This window comes from Tauraco erythrolophus, chromosome 26 (assembly GCF_009769465.1).
Source record: "Tauraco erythrolophus isolate bTauEry1 chromosome 26, bTauEry1.pri, whole genome shotgun sequence".
In the NCBI taxonomy this organism is placed as follows: Eukaryota; Metazoa; Chordata; class Aves; order Musophagiformes; family Musophagidae; genus Tauraco; species Tauraco erythrolophus.
The window spans coordinates 4,789,535-4,802,989 of record NC_141490.1 but is presented as its reverse complement, the minus strand read 5'-3'; the positions used below and the strand labels follow the sequence as shown (position 1 = coordinate 4,802,989).

The window sequence follows — 13,455 nt, the reverse complement described above, 5'->3', positions numbered from 1 at the left end:
ATGCTGATGCTTGTCCAGTTGAAGAAGTTCGCCGCCCAAGAGGCCACCCAGACGCTTCGGGGATGGGCACCAGGGAGTAACAGTCTCAGCCCGACACCAGGAGCCCCCAATCAGCTCTCCAGCAAACCGGTGGGTGATGTCTGCCAGACCCATGTTTGGCCAGGGCTGCCCAGGCGGAGGAAAATAGGTCAGCCCCGGCAGCTCGCAGCGCCGGTGTCTGATCGCAAGGCCGGTGGGGAATTGCACGCACGGCTGAGCATCACCTCCCCACGCGCACGGCCGACTGGCAGCCACGGCGGCTAACCGGCCCTCGGCTCTCCCCAGCTGCCACTGACCCACCACCAGCCCCCGTGCCCTCCCATCCCCACTCCTGGAGCCATCAGGAAAGCAGCGGAGAGATGTTTTACAGACCTTCCTCGGGTGTCCCCAAATTCCCAACCTGCTAACCCTGCGCTCCCAGTCCCAACTAGGTTTTCCTTCCAAGTCCCGGCTGCTGGAGGCACGTGAGCCATGGAGGCTGCAGCTCTCAGCTAAAAGCAGCGTTTCTCACCCCCACATTTGTGGGGAAACGCTGGAAAACAACCCACAGACGCCAGAAGAAACAAAGCGCAAACAGACGAGGTATTTTTAAACCCACTTGATTCTCCCAGCCAAGTTCAGGAGGGTTTCAAGGCTCAACCTGTACTTTGGAAATAGGGTCAATATCAGGGAGCCACGGCGGGGATAAGAACCCCAAATCCCCCCCTTGGCGCGGGAGCTCGCAGGAAGCCGAGGGATGCCTCGTAAAGAAAAACAAGTAATCAACAGGCTTCGTCATCCAAGCATATCCAGGAAAAATAAAAGCATGCCGCGTGCCAGGAGGCAAGAATACAAGATGCGGAGGTGGAGTTGAACAGCATCCCAAAGGGAGAGGAGGGAAGGCGCCGCCGCCGGGCTTCCCGGGATGGTGATGCCAGGGCTGGGAAGACCCTTACCCGGGTCTGGGTGTCCAGTTCCTCCCATCCCAAGACATCAGGCAACACGGGACTCAGTGAAGCTGGGGGTATCCAGCATCTCGAGTGCACTCGCAGAAGCAGGACCCTTCCAGTGGATGCTCCGTGAGGACACGGCCGCGGCAGAGCAGGTTCCCGAATGAAATAACGCTGCACCTCAGCTCGCAGCGGGGATAAACACCAATCCCACGGCCAAGGGACGATGGCAAAGAGCCTGGGAAGGCCGCCCTGCCCAGCAAACACCCATGCCCTGAGGTCAGAGAGGGGATCCTGTCCTAACCCTGCCAATCCCAGGCACTCATACCCATCCCTGTCCCGCCATGGGGATGGCCACAGGAGCAGGCACGAGGCCTCGAGCCTATGGACCTCTCGTCCCTGCCAAGCAGAGACGAGATCTGCTGTGACACATCCTGCTCACATCGGTGGAGGCAGGGTACGGCAGGGATCTCTGAGGACAAAGCCACCAGCCTGGCACACGGAGGCCAGCAGGGAAGCAAAGCAGGCACCAGTGCCACGGAACACAGGGAGCAAGGGACAGGGACCACCCGCTGCAGGGACCTGGGCTGCCGAGGCAGCGTGTGGGGTGGTGGGAGTGCTGCCCCCCACTTCCCTACCGCCCCACCGCAAGCTCAGTTCCCCACCCGTGGGTACCCGCAGCCCCCCGAGAGCATCTGCCTGTCCCTTGGCAGGGGGCAGCCAGGGGGGCCAGGAGCGCAGCGCTCGCCCCCCTTCCTCCAGCTGGAAAGCAGCATCTGGGCTTTCAGTGCGATTCCTGCGTTTTAAACCCGATTTTCCAGATGGATGGAGGGCGACGCGCAGGTCAAGTGACGTGCCTCAAGGTCATCCGGGGCCAACGGAGGAGCGGGATTAGATGCGAGGGGCGGCTCAGCATCCCGTTCACTGTGAGATGGTGACTTCAAACCCCGTTCCTGGGGGACAAGGGGTGTCCTGTGGGACTGCAGATGCCATCCTCACACAGGCAGGCAGCTGTCCTGGCATCCCCAGGGGAGCATGTGAGCCTGGGGTGCCACCCCACGGCAGCTCCTTGTCTGTCACCATGGGTCCCCGCTTCCTGGGATGGCACAGGTGGGATTGTGCTTGGCTGGGTGGCAGCTCAGCAAGCACATGTGCTACTGCAGGTTGCTGCTCAGATGGAGCGTGCAAGAAAACGACTGTCACAGTCACCTCAGTGTCCCCGCTCCCACCTGGGGGTCCCCGGCATCCCCTCCCTCTACCCCACGGCACAGAGCATCTCCACGTGCCATGAAGCAGCCGCCTCACGGGAGCCATCATCTCCCAGCAACAACCAGCAGCTACCTGCGTGCTCCCTGCGCGCACCACAGGGCCGAGCGAGCAGCTGTGGCAGGAAGCTGGAGCCAAAACCGCTCCCAGGGGAGACCTGCTCCTGCATCCAGGGTGCTGTGCCCCCAACACCAGCCCAGCCCATCCAGACCCACACCGCCCTCCCCACGGAGCAGCGTGTACCACCCCGATGCCTTCGCGGCCCTCCGACTGATAACGGGGATGCAGGCAGCACTCCGAGCTGCCCGCCAGCAGCTCCTGAATCACGCTGTTCCTGGCTCAGGCAGTCCTCCCACCAACGCCAGCCTCTCCATCCTGAAGCGGGAGGAAGGGAGTTGTTTTTCCAAAGGCCAGCTGGTCGCTCAGGGCTCCCAGCTCAGGAGATGCCTACTGCAGGGGAAGGGAGAGGGAAGGACTCCTCCATCGGCATGGCATGGCCCCGCCGCTTGCCCATCCGCAGGGCTTCTCTTCCAGCCCGAAGCAATGACCTCCAAGACAGAGGGCTGGAGGTGAATGGGAGACAACCATCCTACCACAACTCCGGAAAGGATCTTGCAGGGTTCACCCATCACCGGTGAAGCTGCATCTTTCAAGGCAATCGAGCCAGGAAAGCATCACCGCAAAAACCCTCCAGCAAGCCAAGCCAAAAACCAACGCACACACACCCCTCCCTGCTCCGCGCGCTCTCAACCAACAGGTCCAGAGGAGCAGAAATCCTCCGGGAAAGGATGGAAACGGGAGCTGGGCCAGCCCCCTCGGCCGGTCCCGGTGCCAAACCATCCCCTTGCCAGAGGAGAGTGGGTCCAAAGCCGCATGTGCCAAAGCTGGTGGCTGCCAGTCTGAACCCCTCCATGGCCAAAGAGGCACCAGCCTTCACGTATGATAGCCCTGCACCAGGAGCAAGCACAGGATGCAGCGCCGGCACCGCCACGGCAAGCCGCTCCGAACAGCCAAGGTCAGCACCGCGAGCATCACCTGCCACCGTGTCCGGGGGGATCTTTCCACAGGAGCCCTCGCCCGGGGCCGGTGAAGCCGAATCCTCCCTCTGCAAACTGTGCCTGCCAGTTCTGCACGCATATCCGTATGGCACTGCATCATGCTCGTGGGAGAGGGAGGAAAAGCCCCTCGGCGTCACAGCACCACCAGGAATACCAGGAGGCCGGATCCCTCCTCCGACACCCACTCCCGGCGTGGTCACGTCCCTGCTCTCCTCCCCCATGCCGTAAGAGGGGATAACGCGCCCTCCTTCCCTCTCTGAGCCGATTAACGCCTGGAAAGCCCTCGGAGAGCGGGGCCAGGCAAGAGGGCTGCCGGCGGCCAGCACCGCCGCATCTCAGCCTGGCTCTGCGAGGAGGAGGCAGCAGCGTAGGGAGGAAGGCCACAGACAGGGGAAAAGCCCCGGCGAGGGCACCGGTGCATGGTGAGCCCCGACCCTGCTCCAAAGCCCTGTCCCCAAGAGACACAGGGTGACAGCCCCACGCGAAGAGGGGATGGCGCGGGGCTGACGCGGCCAGGGTGAGTCCCACGGGCTCCCCATCCCCGCGCAGCCCTCCCGCGCCAGCCCGCAGCGCCCCCGCACCCAGCGCCCACCCACGCATTACTCACGGCGCGCTCATTCATCACGTACGCGCCGCTCCGTACGCACAGCACCCCCGCGCCCAGGGTCCCCAGCACCCACCCGCCCACCCTGGCACCGGTCCAGGAGCCCCATCCGAGCGGCTCCAGGGTATTTCCAAGTTCCCAGGTGCTGCAGTCGCCGCTCTGCTCCTCTCCGAGGCAGAGGATCCCTCTACAAACCGCTGCTGCAAACCACCATCCTCACCGCACCACAGGATGCGTTTCAGGCAGGCAGCAGCCGGCCACGGCTTGGCAGCAAGATGGGTCCCATCCCCCAAAAAGGCTGGCCCCATCCTGACACCCTCCTCCCACCCCCCTGGCATCCAAGGATCCAGGGATGCAGATGTGACCCTGCGAGCTCAAGGAGCACCGTGATGCAGCGGGGGGCTGCGGCATCCCGGTGCGTGCCGAGGTGCCCCCCTCCCAGCCCACCCGCGCCCGCCGAGGCGGTGTTCCCCCATGCCGCGGGGAGGGGAGCGGCAGTGGCTGCCAGCCAGGCATCGCTCGCTGCCAGCAGCCACTGCATCCCCACGGGTAGGGCTCGCTGACACCCAGGGCGCAGCTCCCAGGTCCTATCCCAGGTAGGGACCACCAGGGTGCAGGGACCACCCTGTGCCCGGTGAGGTACCAGTGTCAGGGATAGAAGATGATGCTGCACCAGCAGCGGGCACCTGTCCTTCTCCCTGCAGGGATGGCTGGGGGGGAGGGAGGGGGCTGGCGGCTGAAGGAAAAGAAGCCAGAGCAGGAAAATCAGGGTTATTCCCTGCTGCTGTCTCCGTCCTGACCTTGGACAACCCTGTGCCTCAGTTTACCCCGGGCACAGCAGCAAGCCTGCAGTGTCAGGAGGGGAGGGAGGGCAGCCTCCCTCAGGAAGGGGGGAGCAAAGTCACCCCCAAACCCGCAGCCAGGAGCACACGGGCAGGGCCGGGCACCGGATCCCTTTTGCATTTCTCCTTGCCCAGCCGGGCTACCCTTGCAGGGAAGGGCAAACGCTGCCCTGCGCCCCGGGGCTGCGCGAAGAAACGGGGGACGCAAGAACCGCCCGCCCGGCCCCTGCCTGCCCCCCTCCCCAAGGACTCGCACCCGTTGCCTTCTCCCAAAGGGAATTTCCAAACCCCCGAGCGCAGACCCAGGCAGGGAGGCAGGACCCGCCGCACACCAGCGCCGGGAGCCCGGCCGGGCGCTGCTGCCAGCTCCTCCCTCCCAAACTTCCCGAGTCGCAGCCGCTGCCCTCTGGGAGGTCACTGGGAAAAAAGAAAAAAAAAAAAAAAAAAAAACAAAAAACCAAAAAAAACCGCTGAGCGCTGGGGGAAGACGCGCCGGGCGCTCCCTGCTCCCGCCGGTAGCGGGAATACAGAAGGAGCCAGCGCCTCGCTGCAGCAGCGGCGCCCGGGGACACGGGCAGCGCTCGGCCCCCCCTGCACAGGCGCCGGAAAGGACGCAAACCCCCTCCGGAGCCGCAGCGCGCTGCACCCCCGGGGCGTGCTGCCCCCCCCCCCGCTCCCGCTGCAAGCCCCGGGACGTGCTGCCCGCCCCGCTACGAGCCCCCCGGTGCGCGCACATCTTCCCCGCAGCCGGTACACGGTGCACCGGGGGGGGATGCAGAGGCGGCCGCCCCGCAGAGCCCGGCGGACACCACCCCCCACCCCCCCGGGGCATCCCGGAGCAGGACGGCCCGCGGCCGCACTCACCTTGGACGGGCAGTCCGCGGGCGCCGAGCACACTTGCTACCAAAGCGGCCACATACCAAATCATAGTACTACCGGCCCCCGGTGCGCAGCATCTTCCGCCCGCCGGGCGGCCCGGCCGGGGCGGGGCAGGGCTGGCCGGGCCGGGGCAAGGCTCCCCGGGCCGCCGCGGGGCTGGCCGGGCCGGAGGGGCGGCTCAAGGCCGGCCGTCGGCCGCCGCCGCTGCGCCCATGCCCGCGCCCATGCCCGCGCCCATGCCGCCGCCTCGCTGCACCTGCCCTCCGCCGCACGGCGCGGGGCGCAGCCTAGCCTGCGCCCTTTAGCGGCTCGGTGCCGCCCCCGCCCGCCACCCATTGGCCGCGCCCCGGCGGAGTGGGCGGTGATTGGCCGGCGGAGCGGCCCGGGCCCGTTTCAAGGTGGGTTGGCGCGCGCGAGGCCCCTGCGCCGCAGTATCATGCGCACTGCCGGGAGCGGCGGGCGGTGCGCCGGCACGGCGCGGTACGGCACGGCACGGCACGGCTCGGGGTCACCTCCGCCGACCGGTCACCTCCCGGCCGGCACTGCCACCCGCCCCGGAGCAGCGTCTCCTCTCGGTCCCCAGATGCGCCCCTTGCACCGGCTCAGCATCACCTCCCTGTCCCCCGATTTGCCCCTTACACCGGCTCAGCATCACATCCCTGTCCCCCGATTTGCCCCTTGCACCGGCTCAGCATCACCTCCTTGACCCCCGATTTGCCCCTTGCACCGGCTCAGCATCGCCTCCCTACCCCCAGATGTGCCCCCCTGCCCTGACACAGTGTCACCTCCCGGTCCTCAGAGGTGCCCCCTGCGCTGCTGCAGCATCACCTTCCTATCTCCAGATGTGCGCCCTGCACCAGCTCAGCGTTATTTTCCTCTTCCCAGCTGTGTCCCCTGCCCCAGCACAGCATCACCTTCCTGCCTCCAGATGTGCCCCGCTGCCCTGGTGATTACCTCCCTGTCCTCAGCTCTGCCACCTGCCCCTGCTGCCATACACCACCTTTCTGACACCCCAGTGCGACTTTGTGCCCAAGCAGGGTCACCCCCCACCATGAGCTGAGCCACCCGCTCCCTGCACCAACCCCGCATCACCCTGACCAACACCAGCTGTGCCATCTGTCCCTGCTGTCCTTCTCCACCTTGGGGTCACGTCCCTGCCACTTGCTTGGTGCCACTGCAACCTTGTACCCTGCATCAGCTCAGGGTGGCATACTTCCCACCATCTGTGCCCCCAGCAGAGATTCAGTGTCATCCCCCCATCACTCTGCATCACTCGTGCCACCTGTCCCCTGCACCAGCTTGCTGTCACCTCTGCCAGGACCCAGCACCGCTCAGTCACCTCCTCGCCACCTGCCACAGCTTGGTGTCACATTCACCTGCTGCCTTGCACCCAGTGCCGGCTCAGTGCCACTGTCAGCTCTTGCACCAGCTGCACCACCTGTGTCACCTCCCCCTACTCCTGCTTTATGCCACTTGCCCCCACTCCTAACCCCCTGCACACCACGACAGCTCCATGTCACCCTGTCCCCGCCACCATGTCCCTGGCACAGCTTTGTGCCCAGCTGAGCACATCCCCAAAAGAGAGAATTAGGGTTCACTCCAATGGAAAGTAGGTAGAAAATCGAAAGTCCCTCTGTGCTCTCCCAACTCAGCCCACCTCTCCTCCCTACAAAGACCTCTGGTGATGCCAGATGGGCAAACAGCTGGGCTCGCTTCCCGAGGAGCGTGCCAGCAAGAGAAACAGGCCACTGAACTTCCCCTGAGGGGACAGGCAGCTCGGGAGGGGACAGACTCGCACGGAGAGGGGGCACGCTGTTTTGTGCCCAGCACTCACCATCTTCCCCTTGCTCGCACCATTGGGAGAGTATTTGGGGAGAGGTCAGAGCAGCTGCTGATCTTCCCACTTCTTCTTCCCATGTATATCCTGGAAAGGCAAAAAAACCCAACCCGTGGAGAGGACATGGACTTTTGAGGAGCACAAGGAGCGTCCCACACCTTCTACCCACAATTACGCCCACAGAGGGTCAGACATTGGCACGGCCTGCGGGCAGCATGAGGCCTGGCAGAGCATCCCTCAGCCCAGCCCGAGCTCCCGCGAGCTCCCACATAGTTTGCTTCCCTAGCAAAATCCAAGACCTCACAAAAGTCTGACTCAGCTCTTAGTCCCGAGGTCTGAACTGAAAGCTTGCAAATCTGCGAGGGGGGTTGGCATGCTCGGTGGGCCAGGGCTCGGGAGCAAGTGGCCAGCCCCTCTGCAGAGGCTCAGCACCTCCCTCTTCCAGCCTCTGCTCCTTGCAGCCCGGGGCCGGGCTGGCGGGGTTGGCAGAGCCGAGGATGACCCTCGCGTTGTAGCTCTCCGGATCGCACGACGAGCCGGGTCGGTGCAGCCTGGTTCCTAAAAGTCAGGTTGGCATCAGCCTGGGAGCCCCACCACCCAGCAATGGCATTGAGCTGCTCCTCAGCCAGCAGCCTCCCTGCTCCACTCCCGATGGCTTCAAAGCACCCAAAAAATCTCAGCCATCACCCACTGCCCGCGAGAGAGCCAGCCCGCAGAGCTCCATCCGCCCTCTCCCAGCCGAAGAGTCAATATATTCTGGTGCAGCTGGAGTCCATGCCACCAGCCACATCATCTCCGTGTGTTTAGCTGGGTTTTGCCACAATTTCAAAGAGGGAAAATAATAACAAAGGGCACTGATGACACCTGCGCTAACACAGCCCAACCTGGGCGGCATCGGGAGCCCGCAGAAGATGGGGAGGATCCAGCCCCATTCCCAGCGTGTTCCTCTCCGAACCCAGCGCAGCACAGGGGCCCCCCCAGCATCCTTCAAGAAACTGGAAATATGGGCTTGGGTTGGAGCGCGGCTGCCAGTTCACACCCTTGTTTCTCCAGACTAATTTGCTGGTTTTACGAAATCCATTCCCCACTGTTTTCACACTTCTCTCCCTCTCTATTTATAGCCAGGTTTATTTACATGAACAGGGCACTCCGTGTACTTTCACGTCAGCCTGCAGTGGCAGAGCCGGCAGCGGGTGAAGGCAGCAGGCAGCAAGGCAAGGCGAGGAGCACCCAGGTCCTCGGCCACCTCCTGCCTGCCACGTGGGAGGCAGGCAGCCCTCCCTGCCAAGACGGGAGCTGCTGGGGAACGAGCCGGAGCCATATGAGCCACACATGACCCAGACCCATGCACGCCCCGGACCCATCCGGGCACTGGACGCGGCTCCCATGGGATGCAGGTGGCCCTGGAGCTGGCACCTTCCCACCACGCAGGTGAATCCCTTCTTGTTCCAAAGGGAAGGAGCTCTGGCAGCAGCATTTCACTGGCCTGAGCCGTATCCATCTTTCGTGCTACTGACCTGGCAATTCCCATGGCCTCCTCGGCTTGAAAGGTGATGGAAAGAGGAAAAAAATCATTGCAGACCAGGACTTGGTAAGTCTGCCCTTGCCCTCCACCACATCGCACAGCCACGGGGAGCACAGCCTGCCACGCACAGCCCAGTCACTTGACAACTGCCCAGCGATAAATTTACTGCTTTGCCTAACAAGAGGGAGAAAAATGTTGTTTCTTGGGTTTTTTTTGAAAACTCCAACCGAGGAGGTAGGAGTCCTTAGGCTAGCACAAGGGCAAGAGACTTGGAGGATGCAGCTCTCACCAATGCATGCAGGATCATCTGGGTGAGATGCAGCCCTGGTCGAGCCCTGCTGCCAGCTCCCTGGGACTTGGCTCTCAGGATCAGGGACAGAGGTTTAGGTTTGGGTATATGCATGAGAAAAGCAGGAATGAGCTACCAGTCCAGGCTGGAAATTCAGAGATTTCCAGCCCTTGGAGCAGCAAGGTTCTGGTTCAGCCTCCATGCAGGGCAGCAAGAATACTTAAAAACAGGGCTTCCTGGGGTGCAGGTCACTGCTGCTCTCCTCCTGGCTCCTCAATGCCGATGTCCCAGCCAGGAGAGCAGGAGATCCGGGCTCGGCTGCCTCCCGCCTGGCCATGGGATGCTGCAGCCCACACGGGGCTGAGTCTCCCTGCACAAGTACGTGATTATTCACAGCCTTCAGCATTTGCATGGTGGAGTCACGAGTCTCACAACACCTGATCTCCCGGGAGAGCTGCCTCCTGCACTTCGGGAGGCAACGGCCCACATTCCGAAAGTGGGACTCGGTGTCTCACGGCATCCCACATTGCCCAGCTGTCACCTCCTCCCCGCTCCACTCGGGGACCGGGAGAAGGGAGCTCAGCACCCCATCCCTGCCACCACAGCGAGGGAGAGGGCTTTGGAGCAGGGACACACAGGAACCCTGAGAAGGCGGGAGCTGAGCATGGAAACACTGAGCCAGCCTGCGGCGTCGCTGTGTGCGCAGCGAGCCTGCCACGGGAAAGACCAAAAAAGCCCCTCGACAGTTGCTGAAGGACGAGCAGGCAGATGGGCTCTGCTCACGCCGAGCCGGGGTTAGGCTCGTTCCCTCTCTGTCCCCTCGCCCATCGCTGGTGGCTCATCGCCGGCGCGTGACACCAGCTGGCAAGCAAGGGGGAATATCCTGCCATGCTTTCCCGGCTCCACATCCAAGTCGTGGAATAATCCACCTGTGGTATTTCAGAAAAGACACACTAACTTCTGCAGAGAGGGGTCAGCTGAGTCACGTTAACAACTTTTTCCTCCCGTTAGCAGGTCTCCAACGTAGCTGATTACTCATCAGCCCACTAATAGACTCACTCACACAGCACTCCCTGGATCAAGCAGCAGCGATTGTCTGTCTTGTCTTATTAACCTCAACGAAAGATCCGACTCCAGTAACATGATACCCCATCCTTATCTCGTCACCTACTTCTCCAGCCAAAATATGTCTCTCCACCGTGCAGGGCATCCTTGTCCCAGCGCCATCCAGGGGAAGCCAACACCATCGAGCTCAGCCTCATGGAGCTGCTCCAAGGGACTTTAGCTGGGGCAGGTGTAGCCCAGATAGGATGTGAGACCCCAGACTCAGGACGAGCACCTCCAGGCACCGTGGGCCAGAGTTTGCTCCCCAAGTAAGGGGCAGCAAGGCATCGCTGACATCCCCAGGGACCCCTCACCCTTTGCACAAGGCAGACTGCTGTAGTGCCCCCATCCTACTGCCCCACGGTGGGGCACGTCCCCCCCAGCACTCCTGGGGCTAGTGGCGGTGTCCCCCCCCCAACTCTAAAAGGATGCCGGAGCGTGCTCTGCTCGATGCCACCGACTGCAGCCCCCTCCAGCCCGGCAGCATCGCGTTGCTTCCCCCGCCCCCCCGCAGCACCCCGGCACTGCCGCCCACCCCATTACTCACTGGGCCTCTCTGGCACTGGGAACACACCTCCCCGTGCGGGGAGCATGGGCACAGCACGTGCTCCTGGGGGCTGGGGGACTTGTCATCAGTGCTGTCATCGCCATGAGTAACGACACTTTGTCTTGGCTTCCCCTAGCACGTCCCCAAAAAGCCAGCAGCATGCATCTCTCCTTGCCGAGGGGGTGGTGGGGCACAGCCCCACTGCAGCTGCTCAGCTACCGCCTCCCCTGCACTGCGGGGAAACTGAGGCACGGGGCTTCAGCAGCATCGCCTGCCCTGCTGGAGAGCTGAGCTCCCAGAGGGACAGGGACGGGCTGGGCCACTTCAAAGGTGCCATGGCAGGCTGGGGAGGAGAGGTGACTCACTGAAGGTCGGGCGGTGAGGCTGGCTCAGTGCTGCGAGGCAGACGCTGCTGTCCCGGTGCTCCAACCTCTGGCCCTGGCATCCTTTCCAGCCTCTGCACATGCAGCGTGTCATCAGCTGTGACACACTCTGCTGACGTCCCTGAATCATGTGGCACCAACCTTGCTGCCGTTAATTACCGGCGGTGGGAGCTCTTCCTCCTTTCCCTGGTCCCTGCTGCAAGCCAGGGGTGCTGGGCTCCCCGCTCCCCCCAGCTGGAGCCCACCCCAGCCCTGCATGGCTGCTGCTGGGGCAGCTCCCGCTGCATCCTCCATGCTCTGGCATGCAAGGTGCAGCCAGCTGGCACCTGGAACGGGGGGCATCAAGGCTTGCTGGGGAGCAGCAGGCACCCTTAGCTGGGGTGCTTTACAAACCCTGCTTGCCCAGAACCCCTGCCCATTGCCAGGTGGGGAGCACCGGGCTGTGGGACCCTCTGCCATGCAAGCATCGCCCCCCGCCATGCCCAGCATGTGCCCAGCCATGGAGGGGACAAGCCTGACGGGGTCCCCTCCACAGCTGGACCCCGAAGCACCCCGGGAAGGGGATAAGCAGGCAGGTACCAGGCTGGGTTCCAGCTTCCCGGGCAGGGCTGGCGAAGGGCAGTGAAGGGGGTTGCAGCCTTCCCGGGAAGGGGGGGCCAGGCCTGGAAAGAGCTTTTGCTGCTGGAGAGAAGGGCTCTCTTGTACTGTGCCAAGAGGCAGGGGAGGCTCAGAGCCGCCTTTGTTCAGAGGGGAGCAGGCGGAGGCAGCGGGGGGCTGCAGCCTCCTCAAAGCCAACATCCCTGGTGGGGGCTCAGCGGGGCTCAGGGCAGCCCCTGAGGACTGAGTAGCCACAGACCACCCCCTGCAGCACCACTTGCCCCACGGCCGTGCCAAGTAGTCCCCCAGAAACTGAGCTGTGGGCAACAAACTGGGGGGCTGCATGGAGGGGGGATGCAGGCAGAGCCCAACCTGCCAGGGCAACCAGCTGAGCCCCTCCAGCCCCAGCACACCCCCCACTCCTGCTCCCTGCCCCACGGTGGGTGGACAAATCCCCACCTCCTGCAAGCAACTGCCTGAAGAGCAGAGAGCTACCTGTAAGGGGATTAAGGGCTCTCCAAGCTGTCTTCTCCTGCACACGCACGGGAGCCCAAGCAGAGCAAAAAGAGGCCATGGCCCTTCCCTGGGTCCCCTCCAGCCACAGCCCAGATGCCACGATGAAGGGCTCAAAGAAACACAGCGTGCCCGTTTCCCGTGCCGCCTGGCAACACGCAGCCCAGGACCTGTGGCTCGGCCCCGCTGGAGGCTCCCGGCTCAGCACCCTGCACGCCCCCAAGCTCAGGGCATCACAACAACAGCCCAAAACCTTCCCCAGGTCAAGAGAGACCCCGCGGCTCTGCTAGGGACGCAGGGGTCCTACACCAGCAGGACACACAGCTCCCAAGACCAAGACTGGCACAAACTAGAGAGACGAGTTGGCCAGTCCTCAGCTTGCCACTGAAACCGCCCCAGCGAGCCGGCGGCTGCCAGCATCGCTTCCCCGCAGCTGGGCTTGGCCCCGAATAGGCTCCCCCCGCCTCCACGCTCCCTTCTCACCAGGCAGCAATCAGCCCTGCATTCAGGAGGCTGCCGGGAGAAGATGATTAGGCAGCGAGTCAGACTGCTTTGGGGACAAATGTGCAATCAGCCCCGGGGAGCACGCCTTGCTCCCCTGGAAAGGGCGGCACAGCCCCAGAGGATGCCCCAAAGCAGGGTGCGAGCATGAGCAGCGTCGCACCCCGCTTTATTGACTCTCTCCCATCCCTAAATCAAACCCCCTCTTGCCCCGGGATGCTCATCCATCCCTGCATCATCCTCCTGACCCACGAACTCCCAGCTCGGGCAGGAGGACCATGAAAAGGTACCCCCATCTACCCATCTTTGTCAATGAATGCTCCCGGGAGCAGAGCAGCTGGAAATCCTCAGCTCCAGCCTGTTTTCCCCCATCAGACAGCAGCAGGACCAGCTTTCCAGGCCTCGAGAGCCTGGACCACACCACGGCTCATGACCGACGCGTGCCCAAACCCCGCTTGGCCGCAATAGCATCCCCAATAACAACCCGGGCAGCACAACGGCCACACTTCAACCCACCAAATTCAGGGGGAGCCTCCTCCACT

At 63.4% G+C, this 13,455-nt stretch overlaps 1 protein-coding gene across 2 annotated transcripts in view; it reads right to left on the bottom strand.

Moving 5' to 3' along the window:
• IGSF9B (immunoglobulin superfamily member 9B) overlaps positions 1-5,666 on the bottom strand; it is a 37,963-nt gene extending 32,297 nt beyond the window's left edge. For both annotated transcript variants that reach the window (XM_086626975.1, XM_086626976.1), the window contains exon 1: positions 5,603-5,666. In XM_086626975.1, the coding sequence (XP_086483101.1) occupies positions 5,603-5,666 (64 nt within the window). The remainder of the gene's footprint in view (positions 1-5,602) is intronic.
• Positions 5,667-13,455: the final 7,789 nt, after the last annotated feature.